We start from the raw sequence: 27,245 nt of genomic DNA, 5'->3' as shown, positions 1-27,245 counted from the left end.
ATGTGAACCCAACATTTTCGTCATATGGGCTTGCACACACGATGAAAATCCAACATTTTTGTCGTATGGAAACTAACATAAAATACCCGTCGTATAGCGACGTGAAACGTAAAAATCAATAAAACGGACATATTTAGCAAGCACCGTTATGCTATCATTTCTTACCCCCCGAAATAGAATAGAAATCAAATTCAAATTTCAAACATCTAAAGTTCGATGCTTATAAAATAAGTAACGTCTTTTTAATAATTAACTATCGAAGGATTTAAAATTAACGTAATTAATCAAATCTTAAGATAGGAAGCAACATCTTTCAAATGATCAAATCCAAGTTATGTCAAAAACAGATTCTAATTTTATTGTTCCATAAATATTTATATACAACTTTACTATTCATAAAAAAACCTAAATGTAAAAGATTATAATTAAATAGCTAACAAAAAATGAGAGAAAAACTAATCGTACAATGTCATGATCCATTCTGTAGTAATATACAGCATCATAAGATCCATTCTGTATATTATACAGCATCATAAAATACAACTATGCTATGCATGTTCTCAAGGCTCTGACCGAGCTTTTTCGACCATGTTTACGAAGAGCTCAAGTCTTTGTTGCGACCGCGGAGCTGTGATCACTACAGGAATGTGGTTTGAGCAGAGAGCCACTTTGTGTATTGGTTAGGATAAACTCGTTAGATGGCTAGCTTATTATCAAGCAATTTATGAGACTTCTAAGATCCAGGAGGTGAACTCTTGCAACAATTGGAACTTTTGACGAGTGGCTACGTTGAGGAGAATCCTCATCTTGCTGAAGAAATCTTCCGCATCTTTGCATTGAAATGAGCCAGCACAAGCACACTGTTCTGACAAATGAGCTGCTTTGACTTGCTTGCAGCGAACGCATACCAGATCCTGTAGGTGATAGAGGCGCTCCCTCTGCCTCACGATTTGAAGCAGAGCGTTCTCCATCACTTCTCGGTTGTATGGTTGTTCGCATTGTGGCACGGCGCAGCGCCATTCTTGTGCTAGTAAAGCTGAGTCACGGCACAAGTCCAAATCTCGACAATCATCACAATAACTGCCCTCAGAACCAAAAGAAAGGGTAAGAAAAAGATTTCAGCATTCGCTGCAACCGCAAAGACGAAAATCTTTAAACTCGGGTTTGAGAAGGGATCAAGGTAGAAACAGATTCAGAGATGTTACTCAGTGAAAATGAAAGATGCTGTTCATTTATGATGCATTTGACACATATTAGGAAGTTAGTATCACTAGCATACCTGCAAATAACGTTTGGTAAGATTATGGACGAGCATGGATCAGAAAACTCCGCTTCTGGTGCGAACTCTCTTACACGAACATACTTCAGTAAATTCTTCCTCATTACCTAAACATTAGGGAAAACATTAACAGGATAATCATTCACACTGAATGAAATGTAGTTCTAAGGCAACTTCGACTGGAAGTTACATGATGCACAATAAGGGAAAGGGAAGTGAATGGAAAAGCTTAAGAACTAGAACATTTATCTAAGAAATACTCATGAGAAACCAAAGAGTGAAAAAGAGGACAACCGACAACAAAAACATAACCACAACTTCTCCATAATGAACAATGAAGGAAGATGGAGGGAAAGAACCACTATGTTCTTAGACGACGACGGTAACATTTACTTGAAAGAATATAAAAAGTTTAACTTGGTATATATACTCCAATAGTAGTTATTTCACATGGAAAGTCTCTTATCCTGGACCTAAGCTTAGTATTAATCTCGTGAATTCAAATTTAAAATTAATGTACTACACAATGAAGCTTGAATTAAGATGGTGATACCAGAACATCATGCAGGACATTTTGATCAAGAGCCAAAACAGCGCATACGAGCTTAATGAATTCCAATGCAGCATCTCCTTTATGTATGCTACCCGAAGGTTGATCTGGTAAAATATCCTGGGTGTTTTTGTCCATCCCTTTCATGTGAAGAACAATATCACGAACAATTCCCAACAGTTTGTCGCTGAAGTAAGAGCTTAGCTGAGAATGAAGATGAACGCAATAAATATATCATTAAGAAACTTTGAGAAAAAAAATAATGAGTACTTGCGGCAGAAGAGTATTTATACCTGCTCTTTGAGATGTTCTGTAACACGATATTCAAACGATTCAGCAGCTGCAACTGTAATGGATGGGGTACAAGTGTCACCAAGCGGCAATGATGCTCTTGCTTCAGCTTGTTTGGTTGCATAATTCCATGGAATATACAAAAATTGAGAGATGATAAAAACGAAGTGATCCTGCAATGTCCAGAAGAAGAGTTGACAAATGAAACATTCAGAGGTCATTTTATCCTGAAGAAATTAACCGAGAGATTTGACTGTACTGTCTTCAACTGAAAAAATACACACTACTGACGGTGCACAGGAGTTCATCAACCTATCAATCCCCGAGCATATAACTAATAAGGCTCAAGTAGTAAAGTACCTGAATCTTCTTGGGTAGATATTCAGCAATGTTCCAGTTGGCCACTATATCAACTTGAGATTCAATATCTGTGCTCTCATCATCTTTTGCTGGGATTCCACCATAGTTAAACTAAAATAGAAGAGACATAATAAATAGAAATATATATCTGAAAAGAATATGTCGTCCTCAACAGAAGCAATATAATGGTAAATTTGGAATAACTTATGAAAAAAAAATGTTTTATTTAACAAAATCAATTTTTCTATAAACAATTCTGAATAATTAATAATTTAAAATGTGTTTAGTGTAACTTATTGAGTGGTTTTAGGTGATCAAAAGTGTTTTTTGAAATAAAAATCCTTTAAAAAACTACTTATGTCATTATTTAAAATTACTCTAAAACATGTCTTTAATCATTTAAAATTAACTTAGTGCTTGATTTTATAATTTTAAATGCAATTTTATTATATAAAAATTGATTTGAATAATTAAAAGCACGTTACAGAATCATTTTGAATAAAACAAAATGTTAGAAAAATCATTTTAGCCAATGCAATTTGAAAAGGCTGTAAAATATATGCCGGAAGTTCTGTTACATTTGGTACCTGGGAACAGTTCCACCACACCAGAAAAGAAAAGGGGGAAAAGGATGAAAATGAAATATGAAAAAGAAAGAAAAAAAAAAAAAAGAAGAAATCAAGAAGGCAGCCGAGTGGGGAGGGAAGACTCATGACAAGAACCAAGTGAAGCATGAGCATTGAGATATCACGTCATCAAACCTGATCCATAAACAACAGGGAGTGCCAGAACTGTAACGGTTCCAATTCAATCCACTCAAACAGATCCCTAGATAAAAGGAAAAATAATAAGGAAAAACAGAATACAAACTACGTATGTTTTATGAAAGATAAACTCCCTACAAGAGAAGAAGAACAACCTTGTTTGCACTGTTTTCAGCAAGCTATCACAATATGCTTTAGCAGCCTGGAGATCAAACCTTCCCGTGTCTATAATAATTTTTGAGAAGTTTGCAAATATAATGGTGGCACCTAATTTTCGTAGCTCAGCCAACAAAAGAGCAAACACTTTTTGCATAACCTAACAACAGCAATTATGACAAGAAGTTTCAAAGAGTAGGTCAGTCCATTGAAACAGCACAAATTATAAATACAATAAATAACTACGGGAAGGCATTATGTGAAGACTAGTGCTTTTCTTTTCTTAAGCAAAATGCAATGAAGGGTTATCCTGCTTTTCTTCTTTACCTTGTGGAGTAAGCGATGAAGAGCAGGGTCATGAAGTCTTGATTGGGGGCTGCAATCAAAAAGAAAAAAACCGAATGAACATAGTTAACGAGCGAAATTTTACTTAAAATAGAATAAATCAGTCAACAAGCAGAAACCTGCAAATCCATCGGTACAGATGCCGCAAAATTGCATCAGCATATACATTTCCAGATGTAACAGCATCTGCAAGACACCTTTGTATCAATTGTTTCAGGACACGAAATGTCGGCGCAGATGATGAAGCCTCGTCAAAGCCACTGTCTTCATTAGAAAGTTGGGCTCCATATTGCATATCATGTTCAAAGCCAAACAAACTACCTCCTTCCATTTCATTCACTTGGCTGCTCTTCAGCAGGGCATTGACCGCCAAATGGTGGATCTGCATGGATTGGGGTAAAGATACTTAATTATTCTCATTTAAACTTTTATCACGAAAGGAATGTGTAAACACTTAACCTTCAGCTCCACGGAAACTTTTCTATATGCTCCAGGGTACGTCAGAACAGGTTGTTGGACCTATTACAAAGAAACCAATCGCAAACCCATTGAACGGAGGACAACATAATAAGGAGTATAGCCAAGACTTCACAGATTACAAGCACCATCTATGTATGACTTAACGGACCGTTATAAAGCAAAAACTAAAAATAACTACTGAAAAATGTAATAGGATAAAATTTCAAGTACCACTTGTAACAAACCTCATCCACAAAACACACATCTTCCATGTTAATGCCTCCTATATCTGGAACACCATCATCCGATATCCAAAGTACCTACCAAATTTATTCAAAACTTCTCGATCAATCAACCAAATTCTTTAAGCCAACAAGGATTCAACATGGAAAGTATAAAACAGCAGACTTGGAGATAAAAAAAATAAAAATAAAAAACCTGCTGTTGATCGTGTAGTGCTCTTGAAAAAAATATATCTGCTGTAAAAATTAGCCAATCAAGTTCAAAATTTCCTAATGGTACCTGCAGAAATATGATTTGAACGGTAAGATTCATATCAACGCTCTTAAAAACTAAAGAATTTGAAGGAGGAAAAAGATGTTACATGGGCATATCTTGCAAGAGAGATTCTCTCATTCAACCATTGGGATGATGCAGCACAACGTTGCATTCCAATCTTTGCAGCTGTTTGTTGCCAACCAAGAACCTGTAATGCACACATTAGACAACTTAATGCATCTAACTCATGTTCAGTAACTAGTTTAAAACTTTTGAACACTCTTCAAATCAGAGTTCACAAATATAAGGAAACAAATAATTTGGTGATTCCTTGTAGAGAGGCTCAAGTATGTCTTATCCAAAAAATATTAGAAACAAATATAAGGATATTAAACGTGATCTCCTACTTCTCTTGCTTTTTTTCTCTAAACTAAATATCAATAATTCCAAGAGTAACCTATTGACCTGACCTGTAACAAACCTATTGACCTGGGCACTAAGATAATTTGGTGATACATTATTTCCTTTTAACTAAGAAAGTAATTCAATAGGATAAATTTCATGTTGAGTTTAAATAAAATCATAAAACAAGTGTAAAAGTTAGGAAGCTATGGCTTAGAAAACTACCTGATATTGGCTATCCCGAGCATTAAAAGGAATGCTCACGCATGGAAAATCATCTAATGCTCGAACACCTGACTTCAGCAGTTGCACATTTGGGCATTGAATTACAGCTACAATAGGTCCATGGTTTAAGCTCCTACAGATTAATATTGTTACATAAAGCAGCACAAAAAAAAAAAAAAAAAAAAAAACTAAATAGATGAGCATAATCAGTAGAATGTATCAACAAAGAATTTTTTGACCTAATGCAAACTAAATCTGAGATGGAATAGAAGTTTCAATCCTTAATATCAGACGATAGATGAGCCGATAAAAGATATTTAAACTCTAGAAATATTCTTCAGGAGGTAAGAGAATACCAAGAATGGTTAAGTTAATGAGGACCCATGCAAGCTGGAGAAATTGTAGAAACTCCCAACTAGTATCAAGAGGAAAGAAAGCAATGACAAAGGACACTCTCTAAATAAAACACTAGAAGCAATAAAGTAACAAGCTCTAAAGAGCAATAAAGTGTCCATCTATTCCATTAAAATACATTGATATCTCCTACCAAAATCTCCAGGAAGTGCTTTGACATATTGATCCATAAAGGATTGGCTTTTCCAAGAAGAAAGGACATCCACATAGAACTTGACAAAAAAAAGAAATTAATCTCACAAATGGTGTCCAAGAAACCGTGAAGAAGCTACAAGTAATGCCACAAACACAAAGGGATGATCAACGGTGAAGGAAAAGATAATTTGGGACCTTCATATTTGATTTCCAGACAACACACCACAGAGGTGCTAGAGCTATACTATTTGAGAAATATTTTTCACTAAAGACCTAAAATAATAAATCACTAATCCAATATAAAATCTTGTGAAGAAACAAACAATGATGCACGAAAAAAACAAACAATGATGCACAATCTTGGGGTTCTATTTGTTCTTGATGTTTTCACGGAAGGAATGATCTTGTTTAGATTTATTGTTAACTAATATCTAGGAATTTATTCAAATTTATTGTTACCTAGTATCTAGAGATTTAATTCATATTAATTGTTACCTAGTGTCGAGGGATTTAGTTAGCCTGTATTATAGTAAATTTATTTGAAGTCTTCATAGTTACCATTGAAGTCAAGCTTTGACATTGAAGTTTTGTTGTCGAAGTTGTGCGATCAAGATATTGCACATAATCCTATTCAGTCCAAGCTGAGAATAAATGATATCTATTCCACGGCTTGAGGGTGAGTGTTGAAGGAATAACCTTAATTAAATTTATTATTACCTAGTACCTAGGGATTTAGTTAGCCAATAAAAGGCACATGTACCTCTTTGAAAGTGAAGAAGAAATGTAAGTAAGACAATATACACTTGCAATAGTCTTCAATAATCGTGTGGTAATTTGTGTATTCTGATTCCTATATTTTAATTGCTTAATTTCTTGTAAAAGCTTTAACCTTAGCCTATATATATGGCTGGTGTATTCCTTTTCGAGGGCAATGACTAACTGAGGTATTTCCTTGGAAATTTGAGTGCATCAAATAAAGACGACTATTTATAGAGGGGAAAGGCCGCTGTGATTTCCAAAAAATTCCGTGTCTAACAACAATAACAAAAAGAATTGAACAGTGACTAAACCTGTGTTCTGTTATCGATCTTTGCAAAATCACTTCAGCTTCTTTGATGTTAACAACATAGTCAACCTGTAAATTGAATAGAAGGAGAAAAATGAGATATAGTTGAGCAGTAGTTGTTGAACTAGATATACAAAAATGAGTTACTGATCTCCATAAAAGACATAAATCATATGATTAAGTGCAACTTAAACATTTAAGATTGATGATAATTTGGCATGTTCAAATTTCTAGAATATATCTCTTACTAGTTTTTAACATAAATGAGGATAAGTATGGAGAGACTAGCGGGATTACCTTACAAGTTATACCACTCTCAAATGGTTGTGATTCACCGGACAGTATTTGACAAGTTTCGCGAAATTGCCTTTCGAGAAAAGTTGATGACAAGTCTTTGTTTTGGTAAGGACTAACTATCACCACAACTATCGATCTCGTGGAGGGAAAAAAAGTAATGTAGATAGCTCTTCCTTCAGAAATGCTAAAATTAGACGGAAAGTGTCAGCAAGATTTAAAATAGAATACTATGAAATATAAGAAATTTCTAATAAATATAAAAGTCGGTTTTTCTGTAACATAATGGCAACGTTATTTCAGCATTTTGATTCATGTCTAGTCCACAATGATCGATACTCAACTCTAAAGAAAACAGGTGGTCCCAAGGTATACATCAAAAATGAATTTTAAAATTCAATTAATGAAATAAAAATATTTGGCTCTCGATATTTTTTGCCATCACAAATACAAGACAAAACGTGGTAAGAAATTCATTTTTTTTATTTGTTCTTACAGCAGAGAATGTTGGGAATATCCATTCCGTTGGATGTTCTTGTGTCGATTATCAGTTGTCAAATTATATTAGCTGTCAATTGCTGCGGATAGAAATTCAAGGGTGGGGCTAAAATATGGGTTAATGGTATAAAGGCAAAGATATGGGGTTTATGGTGTAAAGGAAGTACCTAGATAGGAAGAAGCTGGATCAAGTAAAATTCTATGCGGGACCTAATTACATCGGACCTAATTTTTCTGAACTTCCATATGTATCATCTCATCTGACGAAAAATGTCTTTCCTAAGGAGAAAAGGTTAATAGGTCATAGGTGCATAGAATGCTAAAGCGAGGATTCTTTCACAAATATTTGTTGCTTGAAAATATTATGCAGCAGAAATTTAGTTAAAGATAATCTTCATTTAGGCAGCTAGAGATAATGTCAATATAGTGGCATAATAATTCTAAAAGTTACCTATGATACACAAAGAAGAAAGAGATTGGCTTTTCCAGATAATTGCATTCTGTTGTAGTCTTCATTTGCAGTTCATCCAGACTCCATCCATCTTGAATATTTCGTTTTTTAGCAGTTTTATCAACTTTACAGACGCAACCAATCTGAAGGATGGACTTGAACTCCAATGGTACCTTGCTTTCATAGATTCCCTGATCAAAGAACATCATCAGAATTCCAATTGAAAAGTAATACAAATACTTGAGCAATAAAGAAAACAGCACTTTCCGCAGAAGAACCTACTTTTTTTTTTTTTTTTTTGGGCACAGAAAATCCACTTTCAGTTAGCTAAGAATGGAAAGATGCTAGAGTGTTGATGACAAGTAGAACATGTCCATCACAATGATTGATCCACGTACCACAAGAGAGCGAAATCATAATAAACTAAACCTAACAGCATATGATATGATATTGACCTCTACTTCTGGGTCTGCAAGGAGGGCTGCAAGTTTGTTCCTCTGTGTTCTAAATTGACCTTCATCAGTCACAACCTGTAATTATAATTTTTTTCTTTAAAAATTGTAACTTACAAACCAATAATTTATATAGAAACAATCCCAAAATACCTCATAAAGGTTGTAACTGTGCCTTCCATGGGGAAGCGTTTTGTTAACACGCCTACCCACAAATTCATCTGTAATAGGTACTTTGGAATTAAGGTAAAAAACTCTAGGAACAGTAATAGGAATCTTTAGCATAAGTCCTTCAACAACCGCCCAAGCAAAATATTGGCCACTCTGTGAACTCTGAACAAGCTGTAAAATCTGGAAATACAATATGAGGCCAAGTGAGCAAAACAAATTAATACATCCAGACAAACACTAAAAAGATACAAAAGTTACAATACCTGCCAATGGAAGCGTGTTATAGATCCTTCATGCCTCTTAAAATATGAACCAACACCTGTTCTAGGAGCCTCTTTATTATTCGTAGCACCCTTTAACTCCCGTGTTACATCATTAGCAGCACCTGGAGTCCTTAAACTTACCAGCCTGCCAAGATAAATGATATCTTGCTTACATCTTAAGCATAAAATGTGACTATACAGCTTTTAAAATTGCAATCCATATGTCACCAACAGGGAGCTTGGATCTTTTATTTCATTTAATATTTCCGAAAAGGAAAACCTGATTAAATTAAGATGAATGAAAATACTAGCGAATTCATAACCATATAAAGTAAAAAGAGGCCAAAAAAGAAGCCGCCCATAAAAAATAAAAAAAAAAAATTAAAAAAAAAAAGAAAAAAGGAATAAGGATTTTACAAAAAGGAGATACAATTGTTAGTTAATGGAAAAATCTCTGAACAGTTTAGTTACAAAACCCCAAAAGGGAATATTAAAATGCATCCACTCTAAACGTCCCCCCAGAGTCTAGACCTCTACACTTCTTTAAGAACTATGTCGTTTCTTTTGAACTAAATATTCCATAAAATTGTAAAACAATCCAGCATGATAAGGAACTAACAGGGAGGAGCAGATACCCATATTTTTCAAATCCAAATGGGAGATAACTGTTACCTCTAGTAACAATGGAACTTCCCGACAGTATACTGAAAATTCAAGTCATATTCCAACAATACTTGCTCTAGTAGAACCAGTTCTCTAGGGTTTCATTGCGATTTAAATGATAAAAAAAAAAAATCAATCAAGAGGACTGTGCTAAAGGCATTAGCTACCTTATTAGAATACGGACTATACTTAGTGAGATGTAAAATTCTCTCATGCATAAGGACACGTCAAGATAAAAGCTTACAACCACAACTTAGCATATCTATAAAACATTGCATAAATTTCCCCTTAGTATTAGCATATCTATAACACATTGCATAAATTTCCCCTTAGTATTAGCATATCTATAACACATTGCATAAATTTCCCCTTAGCATTAGCATATCTATAACACATTGCATAAATTTCCCCTTAGTATTAGCATATCTATAACACATTGCATTAATTTCCCCTTAGTATTTTATTCAGGTTTTACTCATTTTTTGGTATTCTTCATTGTTCGGATACCATATACCAATTGCAAGGAAATGCGCAGTATAAAACATACTTTTGCTTCTTCCTCTTGTCCAAAGTATCCTTCCACTTTCGCTTCTTCATTTCAAGCCATCCATTGTAATCGACATTTTTGTCAATGTTTTCAACATGCAAAGGTGAAGAAGGCTCACATCCTTCATGAAAATTATCCTGCACCTTGGAGTTTATTTCGCTATAGCTTGTACTTGAATGTTTCATTCCTCTGACATCATAACATCGGGCAACTGGTTTGGGGCCATTTGTAGAATTTGTTTTCTTTTGAAAATCTTCTAAATCGTCAGAATTATCTTCATTCACCACATGCTTGCTGCAGCTGACATCACTATTCTTCTTTGAATGCTTACCTCTGTTTGAGGATGCAAACATATCAGCTACTTTCTGTTGGCGAAATTTATCATCCTTCTCACGAACTTTCTTATGTAACCAATCAGGATGGACAACCCTAGGAACAGGATTTGCAACCTAAAAATATTTTTCTTTTAGTAAGAAAACAAGATCGATTGTTCAAATAGATAGCACGAAACAACCTTTTGCATGGCTGCTGGAATTGTTATAATTTTTTGAATGGCTGAGCTTAGACGTTGCTTGTAGTAGGACCAGTCAATGATGGATCGGATGCCAACTTCAGATGAAATCTTGCACCATTTACGTACATAGAATTTCATAATCTCTGCAATTAATTATAAAAAGCCAATTTTTTAATAAAAAAAATTACCCAATCGACAGAATCAAGTCCAAGAAATCCACACTGGATTTTTACCTGCATCAGTCTCAAAGATTGCAACTGGAACAGCACGCTCACTTACAGGTGTTCCCTATCACATTATCAACAAAAGAAAGAATTAAAAAGTTGGGCAAGAAGCTAGACCATTGAAATAATTTTAATTAAAAAGTGTGGAGGTTTGCATGTTGCAACTTTAGAGGGAAAAAAATAAAATTCTTTTAGCAAAATGTAGATGGGAATTTTCAAAGGAGTCATGGCGTAAAGGGGTGACTAATATTTCCAGGGCCAATGATCTTTGGATGGTTTGAGCAAAGAAAGAAAAGGGGGGAAAATGAATGTTATAAGAGTCCTTAGTAGTATATTTCAAAGTTAGAGGGTCTGGAGGATTATGATATTCAGTTTTTTTAAAAGAAAGAAGCAAATTGTTCATTAATTAATGAATATAAACAAACAAACAAACAAAAAAAAAAAAAAAATCAAGGATCCGATGTCAGGGAGTGAAAATAACAAGAAAACAAGCTAAGAGGGGAAATAAAATCCCCCACATAACAGAGAAAGAAAACATCAATAAGAAGATTTAATCTTGACTACATGCAATTGTTCCCCACCAAGTTGAAAGTTTATCTTCAGAAATTCTTTAATTTCTTTCAAACCAAACCTCATAAATGAAAGCCTTGACAGCATTAACCTAAATCAATTGAGCTTTAGATTGCAAAAGAGCTCCATATAGCAACTGAATGATGTTACCCTTAGAATTCTAGATGAAAACCCATTGTGGATTGAAGATTCCTATGGATCAATCTACCAAAACCTGTCATCACCCCTTTTTTGTGAACAAGTTTACTAGTTATTAAAATTCGGGAAGGAACTTCAACCACCAGAACAGCCAAAAGGATGCTAAGCATTCGTTCAGCCACTGTGCTTGTGTTGCTTCCTTCTGGTTCAAGCTGAGTTCAGAATAATTCACCAAAGGTTTTATTTTCAATAAGAAAACTGCAATTAGTCTTTAGTTCACAGTTTGTACAGCTTTTTTCATGGATATGTGGATAGAGAGAAACACAAGAGTCTTTAGGAGCAGCAGTTGTCTTTTGGGGATCATAGATTTTGTAAATTTTGAACTTACTCAGATTTTGATGTCATTAAACGGCTAACGATCCACCTTGTACTAAGTAACAAACAAATTTTAAAATTGATGCATCATAAGAGGCAAAAAAAATTAAATCATTTCTTTTAGAAGAAGGATACATATGGTACATGAAAAAACGCCTAACCCTCATTGGCACCTCCCTCCCTTGAGAGGAAGACGTGGGTGGGAGGGAAGGAGGTGGATTATGTGAATTGCATAAATAAAAGTAATGGTTTAAGAGCTAGAACAGGTGAACAATGAAGCATCCATTATTTTAAATGAGAATATCGTATAGATATCAACTACCAGAAACATCATCCTTCTCTCTTCTAACATAGGATGAAGTGAGAAAGCTTACTCATTGCTGTTATCTTTACATTAATTGCTACAATGAAGCTATATACAATTGTTCCCAAAACTACATAGTAACAGTGATATCAGCTATGAACTCTGATTATTGAGATTTGTAGTGTGAATTATGCTCACCGGGGGTAGATATCATATGTAATAAAATCATACACTGTATACATACCTTAGGTTCACATGCAACTATATATTGACAACGTAGGCCTTTATCTCTGACCATTGTATCACCAAGAAAATCTGCAAGACGTCTTGCGGTGGTAACAGCACAAGACTTCTGCTCTCCATAGTCTGCCAAAGATTTGCTCATGGTACTGGATTCAGATATATAATCAAGCAACTCGCTATCTGCAATATCTTTTCCTTGATTCTGAGGGGAAGCATGAAAAAGAGACGTAAATTTGAAGCATATTACAAATTAATATTTTAAATTGAAAATTGGTCATATCATAAACCATTATGGTTACAAATAAAATTAAAAGGGAAGACCTCCATTAACTTCAGACTTCAAGACAAGCTTTCAAAATACGATGTTTTAACATGGAATATTGAATTCAAATTCTACTTACATCTAGAAGATCTAGCCAGCGATTTGCAACAGATGCAACAACTGAATAGCATTCTTCTAAGGTGGAACCGTGAAGAAACTTGTCAAAAAGTTCAGCCTACAAGTTTAAAATATACGTGCACAGGAAAAGTGAGATAGCATACTAATTAATATTAGATTGCATAACATACAATACAGAGAAGCATAACTTGGAGTCTCTATCAGGCAGATAGTAACCATTATCATATCCAACCAGTACCCTAAGCCGTAACCATTATCATATCCAACCAGTACCCTAAGCCAATTACATTTTAGCTAATAAATGTTGTTTGCTATGTGGTTTTATCATTATTTTCCCTTACCTTCTTCTAAAGAAGAGAAGTTAAGAGGTTAGGGAATAAGATAGAAGAAATGGAATTTGGGGGAATGATTTCTAACACCTCAAGGCCTCTGATTTCGGATACTAAAATCCCATAAGTTTGCTCAAGAACAAAATTGTCCAACTGAAAAGTTGTCCCACTCAAGTTAGTTAGGACAGTCTAGGAAATTAAAATGAAAAAGAAAAAGGAAAAATGGGTTATTAGGGGAAAATAAATTGTGGAACAAAAGTTCGGAGATAATACGTTTCGGCAATTGTCTTTTTAGAAGTTATTTTCGTTTTTTTTTTTCTTCTTTTTGTCAAGGATGACCTATATCTAAAAATAATTGAAATTGTTCTTACTTCCAAACCTACGGTCTTGAGAATGGTAATTTCAAATTTATACTACTTTAACCTTTTACAAGTCACCAAAACAACTTTTAAAAAGAGTTCTGAAAACAAAAGTAGAAATGGAAAACAAAACAGGTCCCCAAAGTCCATTAAAGAAATGGAAAAACGATAAAATGACTGAAACATTTCTATAGTCAAAGAGATGGACCATTAGATTCAAATCAACTGTTTATATTTTAAACCGATTAAAGAATAGAAAACTGGCTGAATTTAACCAGCTTAGATGCAGCTATACTACAAGACTTGCGTGCCTAGATTAGTAAAAAAATATACCTCAGTCCTTGACCATTCTGCGACATTGAAGTACAAACTTTAATTAACAAGAGATGACCAGCAGAGAATAAAAGCAAAACAATAGAAACAAAGACCTGGAAAACTTTGATGAGCTTTAACTCCCCCCTACGCTTAATCTCAAAGCCTTTTAGCTCTGCAAGTGTTCCATCATCATTGAAGACAGCATATCTTTTCTTGATCAAAATGCCTTCTTCTTTGGAAGCAGGAAGGATCATTGCCTAAACCAATAACTATGTGAACACATTGAATCCAAAATTAGTTTAATCAAATGAAAATAAATGCTACATTACCTTGTATGGTCCATCTACTTCAAATTCAATTGAGCATTCACTATGTGTTTTATATATTTTCTTCACAGGATCTATAAGCGTCTGCCAAAATACTTAGAATATGAGAACAATATGTCTAGGTGAGCTAGAAAAGACGTGGATAAAGAGAAATAAAATAAAGAAAAACCAAGTTTACCTGATACTGGTCATTTGTGTTGTTCCTTGCCACATCAACATTAAGCATTACACATGGATATGAAATTGTCAACTTCTTCAGATCTCTGAAATATATTTTTCATATAACATAGTCATCATTTTTAGATAATCATTGGAAGTAAGAAAGATAGTGGGCCAAAGACATAGTTGCAAAGCATTCATTGAACTTTATATATATATTAACTATTTCAAAACCTAAGCACACGAATGAATAGTGAAAGATCAATTCATACTTTGTTTTGAAGGTAAAGTTTTCTGGGAATGATCCAGGTAGCGCACACCAGATACCATCGGTGTCCAACTCCAATGGTTTTCCAATTTTTTCAATTAACAGACGAGCATTCTGAATGATTTTTGCTCCAGTATATGTAACTACCCCAGCCATTTCCATTGAATACCATCGAGCACCCCTAGAAGAAAAGAATCATTTTGAAGTGAAAGCATGACACTGAACTCATGTCGATGGAAAAAAAAACATAAAAGATCTCAGGCCAAAACAAAGAGAGCTTACTTTCGCATCACATATCCATAAAAGGAGTTGAGGATACATTTATGAGCGAGTTGTAGAGAATCATAAAGAACTACCATGTCCTATAAAAAGTAGTGAGAAAACATGAAATACAATGTTAAGAATAGAAATAGCTTAAAAAAATTTCAAGTGATCAAGAAGTTAAAAGGCAATTTCCATACTTGTGCTTCCTGGATCTTGATTGAATTTCCACTCGCTTTAGCTTCTGATAATTTTCCCTTCCATACTTTATTGAGCCCTTTGTATTCGTACCTTCTATCTCGAAAACTAGGACATATCAAAAAGATGAAGTCAGATTTGAAATGTAACTGATAATGACAAAACAAGTATCAAGCCTATCTACAAGATGACTCCCCCATCTATCTTGTTAAATTACTAGTAAGTGTTTGGTTTTGTTATTAGTTTTAGTTCAACAAAACATTTGGGATTTGGGGGTTTAGGGTTTAACATTTGGGATTTGTCAGCATTTGAGTATGTTATTAGTAGTACGTCATTCCATTAACATTTTACATCAACTCTGATGAAGTGTTAATATAATAAAATTTGTCATAACCCATTATCTTAGCTTTTGAGTTGATTGGAGATTTAACAAATGGAATACCACAGTAAAATAGAATTGATGTAAGAAACAGCTAAATATTTTTTGTATAGTTAAGCTAAATATTTTTTGTAAAAATACCAACCATAGATGAAACCATTTTTAGGAAACACCATACATAATGGTTTGAACTACTAAAAGAGGAAATATCAGCCAAGAAATGTATCGACTTCCAACTTATCTAAATCACGTACCTACGAACAGTGTCAATATAGAAAGAGTTTTCTCTCATGCAGATCCCTGCTTCTCGAACTTCATTGACTGGCTTATCAAGTACTCGTTTATAAGCCTGAAAAATCTCAGAATTAATATATGTCAAAAGTGACTTTCAGACATTCAAGTAAATAGTGATCAATAAACCTTCTGACAGTATTTCTTTAAACGTTCTTTGAGCTTTGCTTGCTGCTCCAACTTTGGAAGTTCAAGAAATGATTTTGACAACCGAGCACTACCGCTATCAACAAACTCAGACTCAATTTGATTCTTCAGATGATAATAGTCACTGAATTTGATGAAGTGATAACACAATTTCAATAAAACGCTTCATGAAAAATAACAACAGATAAATGGCACAAGTAGAGAGAGAGATGACCTTTTTTTAGCCATGAATACTTCTCCACGCCAAACCCATTCAAGTTTTCGTAGACAAGTTTTCTCAGGACGATTGAAATCACAAGCAGTGCAAACCTCATCTGTAACTATTGACGACGGCTGGAATTAAACAAAAATAAGCTGTTAAATCCATCCACAGTATGGAACTAATGGCTAGTACATTTGATTGAGGGAAATAATTTTTTTGGCAAAACAAGTAATCATGTCAGCTGGAATTGGGCGAGTAGTCAAGCCATTATATGTGCTCTCAAAACAATAATTTGTTTGTAAAGAGCTTGTAATAGTTAAAAGAAAATTAAAAAGAAATATTCCATTTTCATGGACCAGTGTAATCCAACATAATCAAACATAAGAGCTCAAACTCCCCAAGAATAGCCTCAAAAGACTTGTGACATCATGCTCACACCATTTTCCACGATAGAATACAGGGCTCCTCAGAAGAAAACATGAAGGTAGTCAAGTGAAAATTATCTAGAAATAGATCGAGCAGGCTTATTGTTTTTTTTTTTTAAAATTGAAATAAAATTTTCGTTGATATATGAAAAGATAGAAAAATGTTCAAAGATACAAACACTTAGAAAAGCGAAGTTACATGAGTCTAAAAATAAACAGTGAAGAACAAAACACCCAAAGGGAGGAGCAGAAGAACAGTCTTGTTGCAAAACATTGATTTTCCTTTTGCTTTTTGCACAATTTGAAATGTATATTCCATTATTAGCAAACTTATTAAATAAAAACTACAAACAACCTTGTTTGAAACCTAGAGAAATCAAGTATAATTTGTAGCTCTCCTTTAAAATTGAATGTATACCTTAACTAAAAGGAAGCAGAATTTTTAACATACCTGAAGTCTATTTGTTAAAATAATGTTGGGATACATTGCAGCTACATCAAGGTGATATATCAGAGGGCCCTCTTCACGTACAGGCTCATCCCGCAATCTAATAAGCTATGCATCAGATGGGAGAGGGAGAAAGAAAGTTTACAAGAAAATACAAAATGGTAAGAAATGGTATCCTTATACATTTTAAGATGGAAACACCATGGACAGAAAGTATATCAAATCTTTTGCTTCATTAAAAATATATATATTAATAATAAATATACAAAAATCAATACTGGAGTTTAAAGAAAAGCAACTTCAATTCATTAGCCATTCATAATAATAATAATAATAATAATAATAATAATAATGTTCAGATGAGCATAAATAAAAATCATAAAAACATTTGTAATAAAATAAAATAAATTAAGGTATCAAAAAGAAATTCTTGCCACCTTTTCCATGATAGCATTCTTCACATCACTATAATTTGACACTAACTCCAAGTCTGTTTTTCCTTCTACTTGTATGGCATACTGCAGATCTCGATCCAGATTGTTTATCAATTGCTGAATAGTAGAGGAATCAAATGTAATCAGTGGTTTTGAAACACCATTGTCAATTAAATACATTGAAGACTAGAGAAATCTACAATCAAGGAAACTTGATTGAGATGTATAAATGTGGCATACATCATAGGCAGATGGATCAAGCCTAAAACTGGTAGGAAGGTCGGATCTAAATACACCACTCTCCAGGCATTCTACATGACCACCTATGTATGTCTCACTTTCAAGAAGCCGGTTGTTATAGAATTTCTCTGGATCTGATAGATGTTTGTTAGGACACACAACATTAGCCTGGTAAGCCTGCAACAAACATAAAATCACGAAAGAAAAGGAAGGTAAAAACAAATCAGTAGTTTAGAAAGAAAAGGATAGACAAACATATCTATGTCAAAACAAAAGCCAACCTGAACCATTAGAAGCATCTCACAAAGGGTCCCACTTCCTTTGCGCAACACCTCATCTGGTGACATCGGAATAATAGTTGCTAGAGAAAAAATGAAAGGATGAACATAGGTCATGTACAAGTAGTATGTAGCAACAGCATCTGAAACCGAATAGGACGCCATCATCTGCAATAACATTTTCAGTGACAAAGGAAACGGTTATTAGGAAGACACTCACAAGATTTTAGATTCACAACTTGCAAGAGTTCAACTTCTAGGAAATAAATAAACATTAACATGCAGAGCTGAGAGTTAAGAAAAAAATGTAATTGCATATCATAAGAAAATTGACGAGCAAAATAAGAGAGAAAATACAGCCTTGAAGAAAAGTCCAACTCTAAGCCTTTGGATAGTCACCAAAACATGAAAAATGAGACCTATATGTTTCTTTCCTTTAACAATCATACTATACTATAGCATCAATTGATGTCAAAGCTCGCCCACGTAAAAACATTTTAATATGAAAGTAGATATCACCCACACAGTAGCCAAACTGTCGTACTAGTTATAGTTACAATATACCCACTTGAACTATAATTTAGCCATGCCAACGTTAGAGCCTGTGTGTGAGAAACCAAGGTTTCATTGCAAAAGGTGAAGAAAATACAAACGGGCCTATAAAATGAAACCTAATAAGTTGAATAAGAACAAGTCAAATTTTGATCCTTTAACACACTATGACAGCGTTCATTGCATTCTCTATATATTTGTGCCATATTTTTATGCATTAATTTAAATATCCAAGACTTGGTTACATTTTTCTTTGTGCAGAGTAAGCCACTCCATTATTATCAGAATCATGAAAACTTAATTACATTATAAATACAACAGAAAACAAGTCATGTTTTGTACCTGAGGCTTTTCCTTTGCAAACCGCACCATATCCTCGGGATTCACTTCAAGAGGATCATAACCCAATTTAGCTTTTGTAACGGCCTGTCAGATTCAAACAATAGATATCAAACGGTAGTTACTTATCATAGAAACTAGAAGACTCTACATATTACTGTCACTGCATTGTTAGCAGACAATTGTGTTTTGTATTTTCTCATTAGCTGTGGTTGATGGAACTATAATTACCTTGAAGACAAGGCGACCTCAGCATCTGGGTAGTCTATTTTCTTCTTATTTTTTCTTTTTTCTTTTTTCTTTTTTCTCTCTCTCTTTTGCACTTACCTCTTCATTTTGTTTATTTAATTCATCAATGCAGTTTGAACATAAAGGAAAATATTGGAAAAAATCAGTATTGACAATCTCACTTTTCATTTTATTGACTACTTGATGACAATTTAAGAAAACCAGTAGAAAGCTATCGGGAAAACCGAGGGATTAATGAAGGGAAAGAAGGAAGTTTTTAGTTATAATCATACAGGAAATTAGGTCATGGTTGAGTGACACAATACTAGTAGCTTTATGAAACCCCTTCCCAAGAAAGTAATTTCCACACAACCCATATAACGTTAACATTCTTAATCAGGATTAACCATTAATTCCTGATCGGTTACATAAAAGGAACAAACGACTGAATTTAAATTTTGTACCTTCAAACCTTGGCTACCCTGAGGAAGATAACTATCACGCTTAACCCACGCAAAGCAATCCAAATGACAAGCAAATTTAGAACGGCATTCCCCCTGATTCTTGTCGCATTGAAATCCTACTTCCTACAAGCTCAAAATGAAAACAAAAATATTGTTTAGGAAAATAGAAGTTCCAATGTTTTGAGCCAGCACCAATAATAAAGATTCAACGGGAAACAAATTAGTAAGTAACTAAAACCATATGACCTAAGAATAACATGTATGTCGGCAGCAACTGATTTCAAATTCACCACTGACCAATAGGAGAGTTTTTTAGCCATTACAAATAATAATTCATACAAGTTTAAAACAAAAACTCACAAGCATGAAAGTTCAAGGTGCACTAGAAACATACACGCAAGAAGAGTTTTAACTCCAACTGCTGAACAAATCATGCAAGTACTTCTAAATCAAAAAATACAGAAAGAAACTGACAACCATATGGAGTTTCCAAGCATATCCAGAATGACTTTAGCCACACAAAGATTAACATACATACATATATATATAGTATATGTATATATACTCTTTTTACACACAAAGATTAACATATATGTATGTATGTATGTATGTGTATTCTTTTTACAACTACAACTTTACAAATGTACATATACATCGACAGCTGTGCAAATGAAGTTAAAGCTTTGAAAACCCTTTCAAAAAAGCACTGTATCTCTAGACATAATCGAATAGCACAATAATTCTCCAAATAAAGTGGCATTTAATGAAAACAACGAACTTACATCACTCATTTTAAATCCATGATACGCTGCTCTGCTTTCAATGAATGGCCAGTCAAAATAATCGCCATTGTAGGTAACATAGATACCAGGTTTCACCTCTCGCATATGGGCAAACCAAAATTTTAGAAGCTCTAACTGCAATAGTGAGAAAAGAAAATCATATTAAATAAAGATCAAACTAAACAACTTTAAAGTAGATGTGCATGATTAATCACAAGATCATGAACACCGTATAACAGCATGGAAATGTAATCTTTACCTCATTTTTCACATTGGTCACTTTAAAGAACCCTTCATATTCTGGTTTTGGAGTGTACTCCAAATTCTCGATATCTTCTCCAACACACTGCAGATATTATGAAATCACCGTCATTATTGTCTTGCATACATATATTAGAAAAGTATTATCAAAACTTACTGACTAATAGAACCTTCATTTTAAAGTTACCTAAATGAATCTTAAGACAAAGAATAAATGAATTTATGACTTGAAGATTGCTAGGAGATAAAAGATAACAATAATAAGTGCGTTGTAAAGTCTCAAAACAATTAAAGAACTACCGAGCAAACACAACATGTACATGTCAAGATGTCATTCTGGTAATTTAGCTCCATTCAGCATTCATTGGCATAAATTATTCAAGAGAGTAAAATCTAGTTAGAGAGGGCTAGGAGTTTTTTCAATTTTCCTGACCAAACTTGTAACAACTTATTGAACTTTGCCGTGAAACAAAAAAAAAAAAAAAAAAGAAAAAATGAAATTCTAAATTGATAGCATTTATATATACGTGGTTATTTAAAATGCCAACACGTTTATAATCATAAAAATTACATTAGCCAATATTTGCATAACTTTTAATTGAAAGTTAAATAAGATTGATAGATCCATCGAACTAAAGTAAGTAATTGTTATGCAAATTACCAAAAGAAATGAGTACAATCAAACCAAATTGATAATAAGTAAAATGCATTGAGCAAATTTCCGAAGAGTTTATCACCCTCCACTCAACAGAGGGGTCGGGATGATATTACAGACAATACCTCTCTGTTGATAATCAAGTACCCATGTCCATCAACCATATAGGAAATCATCATTATCATGTCATATTCAGCATCTGGAAATTTTAATGGTAGCTTTGTGGTCTCGATATCAAATGCACATATGTGAACTTCAGCACGTTGCAGAAGATCTTTTCTCTTCTCAAGTGAAACACCAGTGCTTGATACACTAACATCGTACCATTGTCCGCAGCGCACATCTGTCAAATAGATTTGTGTCAAAAGAAAGAAAATGAAGAAATCACTTTAGAGACATATGAATACTAGTCTAACTAAATAAAATGAGAAATCACCATGATCAATAGCAAAGCGAACATGGTAAGGAACATCATACTCTCGAAGATCAACAATGCATTCTACAAAATCTTGAGGCTTTTGTTCCCTGAAAATCAAGAGACAAATTAGTCCAAGACAAGCAAATAAAATTGAACTTTGTAATGATTATGAATGACATGCCTATGCCTTGATGAGAACTTAAAAAAAAAACATCTTTGTGCTATAATAAAACTAAAACCTGAAACATCAACGTATGATAGGGCTCAAAAATCAGAATCTGTTTCATTATATTCACTTTTGAGTTCCAGAGCATCCAAAGACTGCCCAAATGCACGGATATTTTTATTTTATATTTCAGTGTTAAATTTTACTTTAGACAATAGCATGACCGACCATGGAAACAATTACTTTATAGATATTTTATGGGATTATCTTGCTATACCAAAATCAAGCATCTCACATTCTCATAAAACTGAATATCTAATTCTGAAAAACAATTAACAAACTAAAAGAATTACAAAATTGTGTTATACAATGCACATTAAACTTAAACGTCTAAGGTTCACCTTTTCCCAAATAAAATAGAATCATATGCTTCTGCAGCATCAGACTTTGCCCAATTGCTTTCAACAACTCGCAACAGTTCACTCTTCACGTTCATCAATTCTTGAACAGTGTCAAATGATAGCTTTAAATATGCCTTGCGCAAGCCAGACAGATGATTCTTCTGCAAAGAAGCAAACAATTATACATCAGAAGATGCATATCAAGCAAGATCAAGCAAAAAGGAGCAATAAAGTTGAAATTGAGTAATATGGTAATAAATCCTATGCAGCATAAACAAATAAAATGAATGCATAATGCATGTCATATAGAGAAAAAAGTTTCATGTTAACTGAAAAGTGTAAAATCTAAATGCTTAAGCAATTGTCAGCACATTGTAAAAAGAAACAAGGAAAAACAATGAGTCTTTCCTTTTTTTCATAAGGCAAAACAATGTTGAATAGACAACAAGACGCACTTATCTAGAGAAAGATTATCATTACCATCTACATTGTTGACCATAACTTATACAAAGAAAGTTTAAGGCTAGGATGCACTGTAGTAGTAAGGTTGTTTATGGTTCAACATGCATCAAAGCACAAATGCTCAATGGATTCTAGGCAATAGCAAAATAATAACAGCTCATAAAGAATAGGAAATTCTAGATTCTTAAGTTCATAATGACAATGCTCTCCACATCAAAGCTGCAATATTATTTATTCTTTAGCACCATTTAAGAATAAATATTAAAATCATAACTAAAGTAGGCAAAAGATGTAAGTATATCCATGTGAAAACTTACAAGATCAAGGTCTTCTTTTTCTAAAATCTCAATATCAGCTATTTGACCTTCATAACGTCGTCTCAAATAAGCCTCCACATCAGTTTCCATTTTGTCCTACAACATTTGCATCATTTTATTCATTGTTAATGCAAAATGATGATAACCACGACATGCATGTTTCACCAGAGAATTGATTGAGGAAGATAAAGCAGACAACATGGCTTTTACATGCGTCATATACCTTTGTCGCTGCATAGAAGTAAGGACGAAACTTATATTTTGACTTGAAACTGCTGCCATCCTGTACCAAATCAAAAAAGATACACTTTGAACTAATTCATTATACACGATCTGAAACAGTTATGTTATGCCATTTTTTACCTGTGCCACAAAATAAAGATCGATACAGCTATAGATCTTTCCAGTGTCCTGATCCTCCAAAGCTGACTGCAAATTTACAATCAAGCATTGAACAATTGTATGAGTAAACAATGAATTGCAAAACAAAGTTTAACTTTTTAACTTTGGGATTGCATGTCTTCCTCTGTCCCGTAAACTGGCAGGGTAACCTCATCAGCGAGTTAAATCAATCACGATGCTCTTATTTACTTCTCAATTACAATGCTCTTATTAAATAAGGAAATACACATATTTTACTTTCAATATATACAACATGTGAAATACTAAATGTGAAATAAGGATCAAGAAGTAAATGTATAACATAGAACATAAGCATTTTGCAACATTCTCATGCCCTTCTTTTTCTGACAAACAATATATAGAACTTCCTCAGTTAGAAAGTGAATCCATCGCTTTATAAGTAAAATCATCTTATTAAAGTTGTGCAACAAAAATCTATTGGCCACACCTAAAATACAGGATACAACTACAACTTTTTTTTTAATGAAAATAAATATTTCAACTTCAAGATGCATCCTGGGAATAAATTTGGTGAGAAACGAGCTAACAATGTACTGCAAAATCCATAAGAACCAACAGAGTTGAGGCAACAAAACGTTTAACCATGGCTCCTTTCTTGCCTGAAAAGATTCGAGGATAAAAGATAGGGGTCTTATGCCATAAAGCAAACTCTTCAATCCTCTTGCACTCCCGTGCAATCCCTTTTAATTCAATATTGGTGTGATCAGAAAAGAAAGATCGAATCACCATAATCTATAATTTCTATAATACCCATAAATTAAAAAACTATGCTACTTGAGATTAAATATCTCACGAGTTTCCTTGGCAATCAAATATAGTAAGGTCAGGCAATTGTTCTACGAAAATGAAAATGGTCAAGGTTAACCGAAGATAGCGCAAACATTCACATATATAAATAATAATACCCACAAATGAAGTGATCCATTTCAGACCAATTTTCCGTAACAACTACTTTAATTCACCCACTCCCTGAAAATTTGTAATTGTTTCTTATCCAAAAAAATTTTAAAAAATAAATCAGAAATATGTAATAAAAGAGACATCTCCTTGTGTTTTGTAGGCATTACGCTTTCCTCATTCGATTACAAATTAACGACAAAATGCGCTAAATACCTAGACGCTTGACCAAATAAGTTCACCCATAACTACCAAGGTTCCCGCCACTAATTTTATTTCAACTTAACAGCCTCCCGTACAACGATTGTACTAAGTAACTGATGTATCTGCCGCGTAAAAGGTTTTTGACGTGCCTGATTGACATCTTTTACCCTCTTTATATATTAAATTTCTTTCTCCTAGACAAAAGAAAGTTGAAGGAAACTAACACAAAATTCTACTTTGAACTCAACAAAAGAATTCAACTCCCTAAATTATCCTTACTTCCTCGACAAAATGGAAACAGCTAAAATCACCCACTCACCAGGCAAAAAGAAACTACAAGAGCAACAAGCTTCTACATAATTCACTTACAGAAGCAAAAGTGAGCAACCATCCAAGCCTCTTATCGCCTTCAGAGAAAAGATCAAACCCAAGCTTTGATTCGATCTCCTCCTCGGCGGACCGGATTATCCTCTGCTTCTTCGACCTACTGTTGTCCGCGCGGCCTCGCCTTCGGCCATCGCCGCTCATTATATTGCCGGTCTTCAACAAACGGCGAAGGAGCAGAGCACAACAAAAATGCTTCAGATGAACAGAATGCGAGGAGAGTAACTTAGAGGGAGAGTTTTCAGAAACAGTGCTTCCGACGAAAAGGGCCGCGACACCTCACTTAGCCGGTAGAAGATTTTCCCGCGCAAATATACGCCTTTTTATCCTCCAACGAAAAGGCCCCTGCATCGCGCGTTGTAATGGGCCGAAACAGTTTTTGGGCCTCATATACAGTTTTCGGCCCAAATATGGAGGGCATTTTCGTCCTTTGACAATAAACAAGTTAAATGGAAAAATACAATTATAATTCCATTTTGGTTCCAATTTCACTTTTTATTAATTAACAGAAAGCAAAGATGACGTTTTCTTAATTAAAAAATATAAATTTTCAAATTTTTTAATTTATAAAAATAACAATTTTTTTCTTTTTTTCTTTCTCATAATTAAATTACGATGTGAAATTCCAGCCCGTACCCTTGAACTACAATAACGTATAAGGGCCGAAAACGGCAAAACTGCGTAAAGGCCCATAAACCATTTTCGGCCCACGAAAAAGGCCCGAAAAAGAAAAACCCTAATTGTATAAAGAGTCGCGTCCCCGTAGTCCGCGTTCCATTCTGTCTTCGTCTTGGTTGCAGCTTCTGATTCGAGCTTCTCAAGTACTCATTCTTGTGCCATTTTTTTTTTGCTGATTTATTTTCTTCAAGTTCTTCTCGTTTATGGTGTCTTATATTTGATGTTGTTGAAGCAGAGATGAAGGTGGTCGCTGCATATTTGTTGGCCGTACTCGGTGGCAACACCAGCCCCGGACTTGATGATGTGAAGGATATCCTTAATTCAGGTTCTTTTACAATCTTTCATTTAGTTAAAAGTTTAAGTTACTATACTAGTGTTGTTGCTGTTTAAGATTGATTAGTATTTTAGGGTTTGGGAATGATTGTTTTTCGTTCAATCCTAAAGATTAGGGTAGGCAGGAAATGAAGTGAAATCTTCAATTGACTGACCTGAAACGATTAGTGCTCTTAGTGAATTTGTATTGAGATTCCTAGCGGGGTTTTGTTTACAGTCGGGGCTGAGGTCGATGTGGACAGGATTAACTCGCTATTAACCCAAGTGAAAGGAAAAGATATCACCGAGTTGATAGCTTCCGGACGGGAGAAATTGGCGTCAGTGCCGTCTGGTGGCGGGGCAGTCGCCGTCGCCGCCCCTGCCGGTGGTGCCGCTGGTGGTGGTGCAGCACCAGCCGCAGCCGAGAAGAAAGAGGAGAAGGTCGAGGAGAAAGAAGAATCCGACGATGTAAGTTCTAAACCGGTTATTCTAAGGGTTACACATTTTCTTTTTTACATGGTAATTGCTTGGTCTATATATATAATGACACCTAAATTTTATGGTTCGTATGTTCTTCTATCTTTTTGCAGGACATGGGTTTCAGCCTCTTCGATTAAGCAACTCTTTTGTTGACGTTATCAGTTAGTGCTTTAGTTTACTTTCGTTCAAGCTTCCGAGCTGTGTAGCTTGGTAGGTGTTTTTCACTTTAACTTCATTAGTACTCACAAATTTTGATAGATGAAAGTGCAATTTTCAGTTTGAACTTCTCAGCCATAACTGTCATTTGACGTGCGTGATTTATGATTCCCGTCTCATTTCAATATGCATGATTGATTTAGAGTATGCTAATTCTCTCACTGTTTGTTCTATTGTTTCACTCTATTTGATGCGTGTGCTATTTGCACTTGGCTATAGAATTAGAAAATATCCACCACTTTTTATCTGCTGTCAATCCTAGGCCTATATGCCTTCTTGCCTTCTAATATATGCATCATGCCAGGATCAATTGATCTTAGGATCTTAATGGATTGTGCATTTGGTTTGCACTTTTCATGACATTTGAAAGATTGGGTTATCATACCAACATTCTGGTCTCTGGTCTCGATAAATTTAGTTTCTATACTTCCAATAAATCTTATCTAGTCCCGTCTTATTCTTTTCAGAAACCAGTTATTCTCTTTTGGGTGCGTTG

At 34.3% G+C, this 27,245-nt stretch overlaps 2 protein-coding genes across 2 annotated transcripts; one reads left to right on the top strand and one right to left on the bottom strand.

Annotated features, from left to right (window-relative positions):
- Positions 1-332: 332 nt before the first annotated feature.
- On the bottom strand, positions 333-25,363 carry LOC111795204 (DNA polymerase epsilon catalytic subunit A). The gene is made up of 49 exons (XM_023677495.2): positions 25,049-25,363; positions 23,519-23,584; positions 23,379-23,438; positions 23,156-23,251; positions 22,377-22,537; positions 21,828-21,916; positions 21,517-21,734; positions 20,735-20,821; positions 20,476-20,610; positions 19,694-19,816; positions 19,005-19,088; positions 18,114-18,278; positions 17,833-18,009; positions 17,596-17,709; positions 17,162-17,266; positions 16,298-16,416; positions 16,066-16,207; positions 15,900-15,994; positions 15,269-15,374; positions 15,090-15,169; positions 14,812-14,988; positions 14,559-14,643; positions 14,384-14,464; positions 14,168-14,311; positions 13,053-13,148; positions 12,653-12,853; positions 11,031-11,085; positions 10,798-10,940; positions 10,284-10,732; positions 9,074-9,218; positions 8,793-8,990; positions 8,643-8,717; positions 8,188-8,378; positions 7,242-7,425; positions 6,949-7,013; positions 5,330-5,462; positions 4,809-4,910; positions 4,643-4,726; positions 4,450-4,524; positions 4,205-4,264; positions 3,865-4,127; positions 3,728-3,776; positions 3,400-3,560; positions 3,242-3,308; positions 2,481-2,591; positions 2,123-2,293; positions 1,833-2,033; positions 1,280-1,386; positions 333-1,080 (listed from the first exon to the last, which is right to left on the bottom strand). The coding sequence occupies exons 1-49, from the start codon at positions 25,205-25,207 to the stop codon at positions 723-725; spliced, it is 6,612 nt and encodes a 2,203-aa protein (XP_023533263.2). The 5' UTR covers positions 25,208-25,363; the 3' UTR covers positions 333-722.
- Positions 25,364-25,752: 389 nt separating this feature from the next.
- LOC111794679 (large ribosomal subunit protein P2B) lies at positions 25,753-26,823 on the top strand. Its single transcript, XM_023676786.2, has 4 exons — positions 25,753-25,884; positions 25,977-26,066; positions 26,292-26,521; positions 26,644-26,823. Exons 2-4 carry the CDS (start codon positions 25,979-25,981, stop codon positions 26,668-26,670), a joined length of 345 nt encoding a protein of 114 aa, XP_023532554.2. The 5' UTR covers positions 25,753-25,884; positions 25,977-25,978; the 3' UTR covers positions 26,671-26,823.
- The last annotated feature ends 422 nt before the right edge of the window (positions 26,824-27,245 follow it).

The sequence above is a fragment of the Cucurbita pepo genome, chromosome 5 (genome assembly GCF_057944985.1).
Source record: "Cucurbita pepo subsp. pepo isolate OVF chromosome 5, ASM5794498v1, whole genome shotgun sequence".
Lineage (NCBI taxonomy): Eukaryota > Viridiplantae > Streptophyta > Magnoliopsida > Cucurbitales > Cucurbitaceae > Cucurbita > Cucurbita pepo.
The sequence above is the reverse complement of the archived record's forward strand: the minus strand, read 5'-3'. Positions and strand labels throughout refer to the sequence as shown.